Source organism: Scatophagus argus, chromosome 4, assembly GCF_020382885.2.
Source record: "Scatophagus argus isolate fScaArg1 chromosome 4, fScaArg1.pri, whole genome shotgun sequence".
Classification (NCBI taxonomy): domain Eukaryota; kingdom Metazoa; phylum Chordata; class Actinopteri; family Scatophagidae; genus Scatophagus; species Scatophagus argus.
Window position 1 is genome coordinate 17,654,004 of NC_058496.1, and position 14,627 is coordinate 17,668,630.

The 14,627-nt window shown below is 40.6% G+C and overlaps 2 protein-coding genes across 2 annotated transcripts; both read left to right on the forward strand.

Moving 5' to 3' along the window:
• Positions 1 to 38: 38 nt before the first annotated feature.
• Positions 39 to 9,230, forward strand: nelfb (negative elongation factor complex member B). The gene is made up of 13 exons (XM_046385650.1): positions 39 to 372; positions 2,522 to 2,682; positions 2,777 to 2,876; positions 3,296 to 3,526; positions 3,612 to 3,797; positions 3,932 to 4,044; positions 4,141 to 4,243; positions 4,426 to 4,521; positions 4,699 to 4,841; positions 5,548 to 5,654; positions 7,532 to 7,673; positions 7,937 to 8,045; positions 8,741 to 9,230. The coding sequence occupies exons 1-13, from the start codon at positions 271 to 273 to the stop codon at positions 8,897 to 8,899; spliced, it is 1,752 nt and encodes a 583-aa protein (XP_046241606.1). The 5' UTR covers positions 39 to 270; the 3' UTR covers positions 8,900 to 9,230.
• A 130-nt stretch (positions 9,231 to 9,360) lies between these two features.
• LOC124057423 (P2Y purinoceptor 4) lies at positions 9,361 to 14,129 on the forward strand. The gene is made up of 2 exons (XM_046385653.1): positions 9,361 to 9,443; positions 12,414 to 14,129. Exon 2 carries the CDS (start codon positions 12,443 to 12,445, stop codon positions 13,439 to 13,441), a length of 999 nt encoding a protein of 332 aa, XP_046241609.1. The 5' UTR covers positions 9,361 to 9,443; positions 12,414 to 12,442; the 3' UTR covers positions 13,442 to 14,129.
• The last annotated feature ends 498 nt before the right edge of the window (positions 14,130 to 14,627 follow it).

The following is a 14,627-nucleotide window of genomic DNA, read 5'->3' on the forward strand; positions in this document are numbered from 1 at the left end:
TCAATACAGCCGACCAAGTGGTGTACAATTAAACACAGAAATTCTTTACGTTTCCCGCACAGCAGGAATGGAGCATGGAACTTTATCGTCGCTTGTGTTTCTGACGGACTGTTTACAAAGTTGCAGCACAGGAAGTTTGCTTTGACAGCGAAGAATATAATACGTTGATTTAATTTGTTGTAAGCGGTTGTCTTTTCGGTTGTAAATTCTCACGTTACAAGACTTGATCCATACAAAAATTTTGAAGTTGATGATTGCACAGAAAGGAAAATGTTCGCGGGGCTGCCTGAGCTCGGGATATCCAACGGCGAGGACCTCAAAGAAACTCTCACCAATTGCACAGAGCCTCTGAAAGCCATTGATCAGTTTCAGGTAATGCTACGTTTGAAACTATTAATTTGATAAACAGCATATTATCATTAAACGCATAAAGGTCAAACTATATTGTTTAAACATTTTATATTTATGTACGATTATATTTCCCAAATAATGCACCGTCTTTGCTCGTTTCCTGTCTGTGGTTTATCTAGCTAATTTTACCGCGGTGGCGATGAAAGGCAAAATTAGTATGTGGAAGGTGAGCTTTCAGTGGTCTGTAAAGCATATGTAGTTACAAAAAGTGATTAAAAAATATTATGATTTTTACGAGCGAATATCCTTCGTAGCTTTAAGTTACCGAATTGGTAACGGTAGCCAGTTAGCGGTGTTAACTTTCAGTCACATTTGAAGTTTATCTGCGCAGGCGCGCGAGATTCATGGTCTCGTACAGACAAGAATATATGTTGGTATTTATGTATGATATAATATTAGTGTGACGCATTTAAATTTCATGCTTTGGTTTTTGTCAGTAAATCGTTTGGCATAATGGTCTAAGAAATGAATGAACTTCATAAGACAATGTAGAGAGATGCAGCTTCTACACATAGCTTGCTGTCGAAGTTATTTATACATTAAAACCTTTTTCGGTTTTGGATCAGACCATGAAGAAAATATAACTTTCTTTGATCATAATTAGACATACAACAACACATCTCATCAGTATTCAGGTTTTGCCTGCTGTCATTAGTATTGCCATCTTTTAATCAAATAGAAAATACATGCAAAGATACCACCTGAAGAAATTCTCACAATAATGTTTTGCCTTGGACAAGCATTAAATATATAAATAAATATAACATATGTGCAGTAAGTTTGTGTGTCCCAGAGCAATAAATGTTATTATCTAAATTCCATAAGCAAAAATTCATAAAATAAGAGACACTACTGGATAAAATACGACCTGACAGTGTACTAGAGAGTCAAAAAAGGGGAATATTTGTTTTCATTTCTAATAAGCAAGTAGTTTCATGATGTTTTACCACTACCACCAACGACTGATTCATAGCTTTGCTGTTGTCCAACCCAGATATCAAAAATTGTGGTGGTGTTGTTGTAAAATGTAAATTAAAAACAGAATGCAATGAACTGCCTTTTCAACTTATATTTAGTTGAATATAATTCAAAAACAAGATATTTATGTTACAACTAGGAATAGAAGATTATCAGCCTGGGTATTTTTCAGTTCAAATATGCAGCAATTTTCCAGTTATCAGAATGAGTGTTCTGTCTGATTGCATTCATTTAAAAATGCATCACTTTGGCTCTGATGCTCCCTCTCTCTGTAGTCATCACTGTGTAATAACCTATCAATCTGAAAAGTAAAGCACATTATTTGCCTCCAAATAATAGTGGAAATATAGTGTAGTGGAAGTATAAAGCAGCTGAAATTGATACATTTACCTCAAAATTGTACGATTACAGTACATTACTTAAGCTAAGATAAGAAAACCTTTATTTGTTCCACAAAGGGGAAATTGCAGCGTTACAACAGCAGGGAACGAGAACAGCACTGGAATATTGGAAATATTTAAGACAATAAGAATAAAAGAAAAAAAATACATAAGAAATATACACATACTGTAATCATAAAACAGCTTTTATCTACCTAAACTCAGCTACAAAGCTCTGCATAAATAATGAGTAAACTCTTGCTACTTTGTCTTTATATGTCAGACCTGTGATGAACTGGCAGCTTTTCCAAGGTATAATCTGCCTCTTTCCCAATGTTGGCTGGGATAGGCTCCAGCCACCCCTGAGACCCTGCACATTTTAAGCAGTTAATGAATATCAGACTGTGCCCTGGAAATATGGGTCATGCATGCACACCATCTGACTAATTGGATGAAGCCCTGTGAGCACTTCAGGTTCATTCTGTTCATAAATTGAACATTTTGAAATCGGGTACCCCTTAATTCCTGAAAGATAATTTGAGTCAGAATGTTCCATAGAAAGACTGTATGAAGTAATGAAGTGTTGCTTGATGGACCATTATATTCCAAATGAAAAGGTTTTGTTGGTGTATTAAATGTGTTCTGCCTGATATCAGGTGATGTGTATCGCCATTGCAAATAAGCGAGAGAACATTTATTCAGTTGGCTGATGGTAGAACTAACTAACCACTGATGATGTCACATGACTGCAGATGGAAAATGGCATTCTGCTGCCGACCCTCCAGTCTGCTCTGCCCTTCCTCGACCTTCATGGAACGCCTCGACTTGAGTTCCACCAGTCTGTCTTTGACGAGCTTCGAGAAAAACTGATGGAGCGAGTTGCCATCATTGCTGAGGGCAAAGAAGAGGACAGGTGAGCCGTGGGTTGTTTTTGACTTTGAATATTGTTTTCTGAAGGAACCAGCCTTGATGCCATTTTGCTTTGCTTAACTTCGCTCTGCTTGCAGGTATGGGAAGCTTGAAGAGCTGCTGGAGAAGAGCTTTCCTCTTGTCAAAATGCCATCCATTCAGCCAGTAGTAATGCAGGTGCTGAAGCATCTACCTAAGGCAAGTGTTTCTAGGGCTATTATGTTCCTGTTGAAAACTATAAGTAGCAATTTATTACAAAGCTATATGCAACACCAACATGGCAGTACTTTAATATGTACAGACTGGTAACAAATTATAGGTAAAAGCTGACTAATATCTTTTGGAAAAGTGCTGTTCATCTCTCCAGCAACCGACGTTGTTCTGGAGACTCATGGTGGAACACCTCACTTACTCACATTGCTTTTACCTTTTAATTTGTAACCCATTTACATCACGTCATGAACTGTAAGTGAAGAAATTCTGAGTTGGTGCTATATGGACCTGGTGGGAACCGTGAATGTCTGTGAAGAATTTCATTTGGCATCAAGGAGATTCTTAAAGTTGGCTTAGTGATAGAAGAACTCTCTTTAACCTTTGTCGCATGCTGCCCCCTGCAGGTACCAGAGAAAAAATTAAAGTTGGTGATGGCTGACAAGGAGCTGTACAAGGTGTGTGCTGTGGAGGTGAAAAGGCAGATCTGGCAGGACAACCAGGCCCTGTTTGGCGATGAGGTCTCACCTCTCCTAAAGCAGTACATTGTGGAGAAAGAAGCAGCTCTGTTCAGCAGTGACCTCTCCATCCTGCACAATTTCTTCAGCCCTTCTCCTAAAACACGACGTCAAGGCGAGGTGAGTCACAGTCTAATGAACACTAACCACTGTGTTTGAAACTGTGGGACAGTGGGATGGTTGTTAAGCTTCTCTGTTGTTGAAGGTGGTTTTAAAGCTGACCCAGATGATTGGAAAGAACGTGAAGCTGTACGACATGGTGTTGCAGTTTTTACGAACACTCTTCCTTCGGACGCGAAATGTACACTACTGCACGCTGAGAGCAGAGCTGCTGATGTCTCTTCACGACCTGGACATCAGTGAGATCTGCTCTGTTGACCCCTGCCATAAGGTAAAGACACAGGCAGTGATGGTGAATAAGTTAAGCAACACCTTTGTAGAGCCCCCGAACCCTGTATTTCCTGTGTGTTAAAACGTTTCTCTTCACATGTTTTTCTCTTTTGTCTGTGTTGTTTGCTGTGACAGTTCACTTGGTGTTTAGATGCCTGCATCCGTGAGAAGTTTGTGGATGGCAAGCGAGCCAGAGAGCTACAAGGTTTCCTGGATGGAGTGAAGAAGGGGCAAGAGCAAGTCCTTGGGTAATAGATGGGGTGAATGCTTGGAGTTTCTGAACAGGGCCGTTCATCTGTAATGACTTGATGAATTAATCTTTTGAGAGTTTTTGTCCATTCCAGGGACCTGTCCATGATCCTGTGTGACCCGTTTGCTTGTAACACCCTGGTCCTAAGTATCATGAGGAACTTGCAAGAGCTGCTGAGTCAGGATGCTTTACCCAGGGTGAGCATACTGTGAACAAGGACATAGGCTACATGATAACTCATATCATACTGCAACATACATAATACACAACAATAATACTACAACATAATAGAAACAAATGTATTTGATTTGATTACTGTATTACTTGTATCAGTAGAATCAGCAGAATGTGAAGTCGTTGTGTCTGTGTTTGTTAACAGGACAGTCCAGACCTGATGCTGCTGCTGAGGATGCTGTCACTGGGTCAAGGGGCCTGGGACATGATTGACAGTCAGGTCTTTAAAGAGCCTCGTCTGGTGCGTACAGTGTGTCATCTCAGGTGTATGTGCATCGAGGCTTAAAGTTACTGCTAAAATCTGCATGTATTTGGTTCAGAATGGAGTCATTTTCATTGCCATTGTATGAAAATCTATTTAAACAAATTGGCTGTAAGTTGCTGATGTTTATTTGTCACCCTGTGTGCCTGCTCTCAGGACTTGGAGGTGGTGACCCGCTTCCTGCCTGCCATGATGTCAGTGGTTGTTGATGATCACACCTTTACTGTGGAACAGAAGCTTCCCAGTGAGGAGAAGAGTTCACTGTCATACCCAACCACCCTGCCAGATGCCTTCAACAGGTAAAGCACTGCAGTGGGGGGGCACATAACACAGCAAGCCATTTTAACATGAAATTACCAGTGGTAATAGCAATTATAGATATCAGCTAGTTCGGATCCCAAGCCATCCTAGACATAATGTACTGACTAGTAGCAGTACTAACTAAAGATATGTGTTTGTTTCTCACTAGTCAAAATGTTAATGTCTGACTTATTTACTGTTGGAAATGTCATTGCAATGATCTGTAACTTAGTTGCAATTGGTATTTCACTTGGACAGACGAGTTTCATTTTAATCAGGACTGGTGGTGTTAATTGATAATGTAAATAGTCATACTTTGAAATCGTGGTATTGTGCTTTATCTTTACTCCTGTATTATTTTTTGCCTCCACACAGCCCCATTTTACACTTGACATCACGCATCTTATCTCATATTGAGAACATGGTGATTGGCGTTTTGATTTTACTAACTTTTGCATTTTTAATGTGAACATAGTGATCATCCATATTGGACCACTGTTAAACCACAGGTTTCATGAGACTACTTATTTGGATCATAGCATGACTGTGAGACGGTCCTAAGGTTGTAATATTTGCAGCTTTCAAAAGTCTGTGGAATAAAACCACAAGCAACCTTCTCTTCTCTGAAGTGCCTGGTGTAAATTAGAAAAGAATGCCCCAGTGAGAAGTGTCATGATTATTTCCATGTTTGTTGCTCCATCTTAGGTACCTGCAGGAGAACAGAGTGGCTTGTGAAATGGGTCTCTACTATGTCCTCCATATTGCCAAGCTGAGGAACAAGAATGCCTTACAGAGGTTACTACCTGCCCTGGGTGAGTCTCGCCCATCCTTTAAAGATTAAGATTAAAGATTAAAGTGACATATTTTGTCATTGGAGGGAACTCACTCCAACGAAATTTGTTCTCTGCATTTAACCCACCCAAGTGACGTGCACACACACACAGCAAACCCGGGGCAGTGGGCGACCGCGTGCAGCGCCCGGGGAGCAGTGGGGGTTAGGTACCTTGCTCAAGGGTACCTCAGCCATGGACACCGGGACGGGGAATCGAACCAGCGATCCACCGGTTACGGGTCCGACACCCTAACCGCTGATCCACGACTGCCCCAAAAGTTACCTGCGTTGAGTTTCATGTAACTTTCGTAAAATGAAAAACCTCTTTAAAATTAATTGTAAATTAACAAATGAATAAGGTTTTTAATCCAATGATCCAGATTTACCAAGAACAATTAAATACACAGTAGAAGTAGTTTCATAGTAGTTGCGGCTACACTCCCTCCCCAAAATCAGGAGGAGGATGAAAGAAGCGCAAAGGCTGTCTCTCTTGTCAAACAGGGACAATGGATGAGGTGGGAAGGGCTGGAGAGGAGAAAACTCAGCTGGAGGCAGATTTGGGAAATGGAGGCAAGCAACATCAGCTTTATCATCAGAACTACTTATAACGTGCTCCCATCTCCAAAAAACCTCCATGAATGGCATGGTGAGGACCCAACCTGCGGCCTCTGCCCAACTCCAGCGACTCTGAAACACATTTTGAGCGGTTGTAAGACCAACCTCACACAAGGCCGCTACACCTCGAGACACAACCAGGTCCTCATGAGTCAGCAGCAGCACTTGAGAGCAAGAGGACCACCACCAACTCCTTACCCCTGAGAGCAACCAACTCCATCACAGCACCAACATTCATCCGAGAGGCACAGAGAAAGCCCAACCATCCCCTTACTAAACTAGAAGCTGGACAGCTAGCCATGGCTTTGGATTGGATAATGCTAGTTGATATCGGCCAGCAACTAACCTTCCCACCTGAGATTGCAGCGACCACCCTTAGGCCAGACTTGGTACTCTGGTCACTTTCACTGAAGTCTGTAAACATCATAGAGCTCACAGTCCCATTGAAAAATTCGACTATGAGTTGCAAGAAATTGCGTTATGAAGAACTGGCAGCAGATACGCAAAAACAAGGATGGAAGGTGAAAGCCTATCCGGTCAAAGTGGGCTGCAGAGGTTTTGTGCCTTCTTTCACCATCAGGCTGCTGAAGGATGTCCATGGACAGGCTCTGCGACAGACAATTAGATCAGCCTCTGAAGCGGCCGAAGGAAGCAGCCAGTGGATATGGGTGAAGAGGAAGGATCCTTGCTGGGCCCAAAGAACAGCAGGACCTTCTCACTAATCCCTCCCACCCACCCCGCCTTCAACTTGAGAACCCAGGTTAGATCCCTCCAGGAGGAGGGTGAACAAGGTATGCGGTCAACTCTAGGCTTGACTCAGGGGAGAGGACGCCCCTGCCTTGCATAGTCCCATGGGCTGTGCCTTTTAAACACCAGCCAATATTCATGATTGGGCATGGGACACACGCTCAGGCTTGAGCACCCTGTAGCTGGCCATCTTTGTTGAGGGTGTCTAGTGTTGAAAGGCCGAGACACACTACTGATGATGTGTCCCAAGTTTACATCCTTCCCATGGCTGAGATGAGATACAGCTCCCACGCCACTCTCAACATCAAAGTAAACCTGATGTCACTACCATCTATTGGCACAACTGACAGTTTACCATCACGTCCCATGTATCATGAATCTGATTTGGTGTGACTCACCTGGGAATGATCACAGATGAGATAATGTTTTACTGATGTTACATTCAGTCATGTTCAGATTTCCTTCTCACTCTGACTCTGCCCCTCCCCCACACAGTGGAGACCTACAATGACATGGCCTTTGGGGACATCTTCCTGCACCTGCTGACTGGACACCTCACGCTGCTCTCTGATGAGTTTGGATCAGAAGATTTTTGTTCAGTTGTCTTCGATGGCTTTCTTCTTACTTCTTTCTCCAGGTGGGTTGATTCTCTTCGACCTTAACTGTGTTCCCATGGTCAGTATTTTAGAGAGTTCCACATTGTTTTAGTGCATTATCAGCACAAAGTGGACTGAAACAGAAGTAAGTGTCCAATTTCTCCTGGACTTACAGGCAGAGCTGGTTTATAAACATGACAGTGCTAAATGCCACTCCTAGGAACCTTTCAATGTTATTCGTGTTACATGGAACTTGAACATCTGGGCCATGTCTCTTGTTTCTGTCTGAATATTTTTTTTTCAGTAAAGAAAATGTCCACAGACACATCCTCCGCATGTTGCTGCATCTGCACCACAAGGTGTTGCCGTCATACATGGAAACCTTAATGAAAACTCTTGAACCTCCAAAACAAGTAAGCCTCATTTCTACATTCAGAGAAATAAAATGGACCAGAGCTGTAGAGATTGGCAGAATCAGTCTCATCACTGAAGAGTCTTGAGCCCTTTTAGGACAGAATTTACCTGTTAGGGAAGGTGGGATGATTCCAGGATTGCCTTTGCTGATCGCTGTTAGAGCACATGGTTCTGGATTTTTCAGCTCTGCCCTCATTGAAAATTGCAGCTCCAGCTTTTTACTGTTTTTGGCAAAGCTGCTTTCCTACAGTTAAATTAATAATAAAATTACAGCTAAAAATTTGCTGTTACACAGTAGGCTCATATTATTGCCAGTAGCCCTACATTAGTGGTTTCCAAAGTATGGTCCCCAGGGACTGGGAATGGATTTCCATGGGGTCCCCAGCAAAAAATAGAAGACTAGCAGACACTAGAAGACACTCTAATTCTATCTGTAAGTCATGCATTTAATCATATGAGATGTCAAATGGCAACATGCTTACAGGAAGTGGTATGTGCTCCAAAGCGTCCCAAATATCAGTTTAAGGTCAACCAAATTCACTTCCTAATTCACAATTTTCAAACTGACACAGACTTAAATATGTTATCTATCCAGTCAGTCATTTCAGAAGGAGCTTTAAAACAGAGTAAATGTATACATGAGATATGTATTGTATATACTGACACTGTGTGATGCTGTGCCTGGTGACCACAGAGCAGCGAGCCGGTGAAGGAGCTGTACACCCAGCTGACGGAGAAGCTGGAGGCTCAGAAGAAGAGCCCTCCACCTCTAGAAGAAACTCCATCCCTGGATCTGGGCCTGCACCCGGTGACCGTCCCCACCACCGCCTCCACCCCAACCACACCTCTCTGAGACCTGGCCAAAACAGGCAGCAAACCAGAATTGTTTATCCGTAGCTGACTGTAAATACAGCCACCAGCTGGCCTGTGAATTTTCAGAAAGACTGGACATTTTACATTTTTGTTCTATGATTTTTCATAGAGGTTTATTTTCTTTAAATGTTTGTCTTCCAACTTTGACAGTGTAGTCCAGCTGCCAGTTGGTAGGGGGTCGTCATTACTTTTCTAAACTGGCATTATTTTCCAGATATACTGTATTTTCATATGTAATTGGGCTATCAGTATGTTAAATTTGAATTGTGTCAGTAGTGGAACAAACCTGTAAATAAATGATTATTTAGAAATGTTGTGAAATTGTTGTGTTTCATGCGCAGTGACGTGATGTGATGCAATGCCGCATTTTAGGCGGCAGTGCAACACCTCGGCATAGATTCTGTCACTTGACCTCATTGGGCAACTCCCCTGGTAGCCACACAGTACACATGTAGGTGGTGTGAAAGAGGAACAGTTGGTGGTTTTTCACTGGGCTCAATGCACTGAGAACATCTTCAGCACTGGTAATGTGATTTCATATTCTTTCTGCCCGCAGATGAAGTTTGAAATTGCCATTTTTCATTTTAATTAAGGACCTATATGGGTGGTGTTCATGGATATGTTTTGAATTAAAAAATATATATATGTGTGATTTTGATGATATTTTAGAGTATATGAAAGACCTAAAAAACCTAAAAAGTAATTTAGTGTTTTACAGATTTTACAGTATTGTTGCCATGTAGTCTTAGTACAGTATATTTGAAAATGGACAACAAGGAAACCTCACTTGGACTTAGCAAGCAGTTTTTTGTGTGTGGTGTGAGTAACGCACCAGTACTACATCTCTTATCTACCAACTGCTCAGTTCCTCAAGAAACTTAGGAGCAGGAAATGATTTTTCTGCAAAGAGAGACCGAACTGAACATGATCACAATGAGTGTAAGATGCTGTTTGTGTTCATGATGTGGGAAAAACAAACAAGAAAACCATACAACATAATGCAATCCAAATAGCACAAATTCCAACTTCAAAGGGGTAAATAAATGTTGAACCGAGCCTCAGCAAAGACACAACAATAGAAACACCTCAGTTGTAACATTTATTTCACTGGACTGAATTATAAGTTATGTGCTGTTGAGCCCACTTCCTGTGTATGTTATCCATAGTCCTTAATGGTTCCATGATGCAGATTTTAGACACGCTTCTTTGTGGCACAGTGCATATTTGGTAATGATGTAATGACTCTCACTCTTACTGCCGTGTACCCCTGTCTTATTTTTAACACACATTTTTAACTAGAATAGAATAGAAACCTTTATTATCATTTTATTTACTGTACAACGCTTTGTGGGGTTATCAGCCCACTTGCCAGCAATGTGAACCTGGAAATGTTGAGTACCCCATTACGTTAGAAAGGTGGGGCATGGATCCTCAGTATTTAGAAACTACTAGATGCAAACTTGCCTATGTTGAGCACTTTCCATAATCAGAATAACTCATTATACATAATCAATTACATGGGCAATTTTCGGAAATTGCTTGGGCGATGTGGGTAATACTGAAGTGGTTTTGATTTTTATTGAGGATGCTCAATCTATTTCTGACAATTTGTTTCTAACTCAAAATGGCATTAAAACAGAACTGGTAATATTTCAATTCAGTCAGCTTTGAGTTGTTTTATATGCACCTAAAATATCGTATACACCTGCATTTTAGAATCAAGAAAGTCATGTGTGGCTGTTGAGACCTAATATTTCTTCACTTCTGCTTACTTTTTTTTGTTGCACAGCAATTAGTCATTGACCTGTGCCACTGCAGGTGGAATAACAGCCAGATGGAAAGAAAGAAAAAACACAATGTTTTATATAGCTTATCATCTCAATGAAAGGAAGCTGATAAGTGGTTCTCGGCATGCTCTTGGGTCATTCACCTCAAACAGAGAACTGATGAATTCAGCTGTTGTGGAGAAGCTATTAGGTATACCATTTGGAGTGCTGGTATTTGTTTTCATTGGAAAGTGTGGCTCAGTGGACAATCGCAGACTTGTTACCCTTTCTGAGGCACCCATACTCATAAATGATACATGCAGAGGCTCAGAGTCAAAGAAGGCAGAGAGCTCCACTCTTCTTTCGCTGCCCACTCTACTCTCCTACTTTCTCCAGAAAGTCATTAACTGCTCATGAGACTCTCCCTCCCCTAAGAAATCATAAAGAAGATTTTTGGCCGGGTCTTCACCGAAGAAGGACCTCAGGCCTCCAAATGATGCAGCTCTGATAGCCACTGATCAGCTTACTGGCACTGAGATGATATGTCATTCAGCTACAGCAATAACAACAGTGACAATGACACAGGTCAATGACGCAGTGTTGTGTTGTGCAACATGTAAACTTGATAAAGAGCTGAAGAAATGTGAAGAAATATTATATCTCTAACATTTGCACTCTTGAAGCTCTGAAGCTGTAAAACGCCACTCCAGTGTATTAATATATATAATATATTAACAACCTAAAAATCAACTGAATCTGAAACTAGCAAATGGCATGAATTTTGAATTTTATTTTTACTTTACTGTACTTTACTGTGTAGTAAAGTAGTGATTGTTATAATGATCACTAAGTAATGTTTATACGGTGTACAGATGGGTTTCAAGGAAAAACCTGAATAAAAGAGTGGAGAAACAAAATATAATGCAGATCCTCCATTACAGGCCATGAGTTTCAATGGTTTCAGATGAAAACAGTGTTCACTGTTTTATATATCTTTTATTCTGATTGTTTATATCTTTTATTCTGATTGTTTTTTATATTTATATAGTGTTGTTTTATATTTATAGCATTAGGTATAATATAGGCATTTTGTTAGGTTTTTGGGCCAGGGAAACTAATTTCGTTCCACCTCATGTTTCTACATGTGTGAAATGACAATAAAGCTCCTTGAATCCTTGAATTCTTGACTCACAAGAGACAGATTTAAAAGAAAATAAAAACAGAAAACCATCTTTACTTATCTCATATCCTACAAACTTAATACGTAGCATTAAAATGTCTAAAAATGACTAGACTGTTGTTTTATAAATATATATGTCTATTCTGTTGATTTAACTGTGTACTTACATTATCCCAAATGTTTCCAACATTGTCCTAACCCAGATAAATCTGTAATTACAAGGTAACAGTATTTCACTGAATCAGAGGAAATAGGAGGAAAGAAAATGTGACTGACGTAAAGTTAAAGCTTGCATGATCCCATGCTACTTACGCCAAAACTGCTGTGTGTGTGTTTATAATCCTACCTGAACACTCTGCACTAACTCTAAGGTTCCACAAAACTGGAGCCTCAGTTACAAAATTTGATCTGTAATGTATTTTTATTTTGTTTTGCTTAACGTAGTTTTGTCTTTTTTGATTGGTGTAATTCAAGCACACAATGTCAGTGCCGTTTAAACCTGTTGTGAGTTCAATTTTGTAAATAAAGTAAATACTTTATTTTCCTAGGTGTAAGAAACAAGAAGATCTTTGAGAAGATGAAGCCTCTGGTGATATACTCTCAACTTGGGAACAGCAGCAATAACTCTGAATCTTGCCTGAGGGAGACCCAGCATGTGTCCATCGTCATCTTGCTGTGTCTAGTCTTCTTCCTGGGCTTCCTTCTCAATGCCTTCAGCCTTTGGGTATTCTGCTGCCGACTGCCCTGCTGGACCTCTGGAACCACATTGCAGTTTCACCTGGCTCTCAGCGATGCCATTGCCACTCCAGTCACTCCCATGATTGCGGCGTACCTTGCCATGGGCAATAACTGGACCTTTGGTTGGTTCCTGTGCCAAGTCAAGATTGCCCTGCTTAGTTCTCATTTCTACGGCAGCACCATATTCCTCACTCTCATCAGCATCCATCGGTACACAGCTGTGGTGCACTTCAACAGAAGATCCTGCATGAAACAGAAAAAGTTTGTAAGGAAGCTGTGTGTGGGAATTTGGTCTCTCCTACTGATCCAGGCTCTGATCTATGCTTTTATGCTTCCTTTAAGTAAAGAAGGCAGTAATAGTCAGTGCCTCTCCATCCATCAGAATAGCCTGACAAATTCCTACTTTGTCATTAACTTCATCCTGTTCCTCTTTGGGTTTCTATTCCCTTTCCTTGTGTCAGCTGTTTGCTATGGGCGTCTGGCGAACACCCTAACTCGCCTTAACATTAGCTCAGCTAAGGGTCTGAAAGTCAAAGTGAAGTCTCAGAGAATGATAGGCATGTGTCTACTGATATTTGGGCTGTGCTTCCTACCCCTGAACATTGCACGAACCTTGGCTGTGGTACTGAAAAAATACTGCCCACAACAATGCAGTGTTCTTAGGCAAATGGAGACTGTGTATTATGCATCTTTAATTTTAGCAGGAGTGAACAGCTGCCTGGATCCACTGTTGTACTGTTTTGGTTCGCAAAATTTTCAAAATGCATTCCAGTCTTTTAAGATTCGGCAGGGAAGCAGTCCAACCAGAGGTGATTCAGAAATGAATGCAAATCAGTAACGCAGAGTCATACATTATAACTGAATGTGACTGTTATTACATTCCAGGATTCACCGATTGTAGAAATTCCTTTTCAGGTCTGAATCAGTAGCAACCAAGTCTACAATTCATGCTATGGTGAGTCTGTGAACTTGTACTTGTGTGGCAGTGCTAAATGCTAACATCAGAATGTGAACATGTTCATGATAGCAATATTAAATAATAATAATCATAATAAATATTATAACTTAAAACAATGATTAGGGTGTTAACTTTCTTTGTTAACTGCAATGGCATGCTAACATTTGCTAATTAGCCCTACATACATAAGGTTCAGTTAAGGCCACGGGAAAGTCATAAAATGTAGTTAGAATTATTTAGAAATATGTAATTATACAAAATATAAGAATTTCATCTGGTGGTGGTGCCAGAGGAAATGTTTAATAGTCACCAAAGTTATTACAGTTTATTCTGGTAAGGTAAATGTCTTAACCATTAAAGATGGACGACATGACAGAGCCCCAAAAGCAAAGCCAAAACATCTGAATTGCTCCCTGATGGCTGACTGCAATATACAGGTCTTATAAACATCCCTCTCCAAGTTAGCTGGAAGGACATGGACCAAACTAGAAATTCAAAGAATATGTAAAAAAAAAAAAAGATTCCTAGAGATGCTATTTGCCATTTTAGGTAGTTCTTATCACGTATTTTTCTGTTAATTTGGTGTTAGCTATTTGATGCTATAAAAAGGTGATGAAACGTCATGATTGACAGGTGAGCTAGATTGTGTCAGACAGGTCTGTGGGCGGGAACTCGATTATTCTGCTCCACTCCTCAAACTGTAACCCTCCGCAAAGACTCTGGCACCTTCTGATTTTCCGCTTTCTCATGATTACCAGCATTGCTTATGAGCGTGCATCGTCACTAACATTGTCCTCATCCCTTTTCACTGTTTATTAGGAGGGGACACAGCATCCAATGAACCGGTTAAATCACACAGTAAAGTAAAGCATATTATTATTAAGTTAATAGAAAGTTTCTTTTTGTAATTGGATAACTGTGTGAGACATCGGAAAAGCTTTACGACTCTTACAATAAATGTCAATTTGTTAAGATTAGTTACTTCACTAGCCGATCAAAACCACCCTCTTGGGGCCATCCTATTCAAGCTGGTGTATCATGGGGTATATGAAGGAAGAGCGGTAAA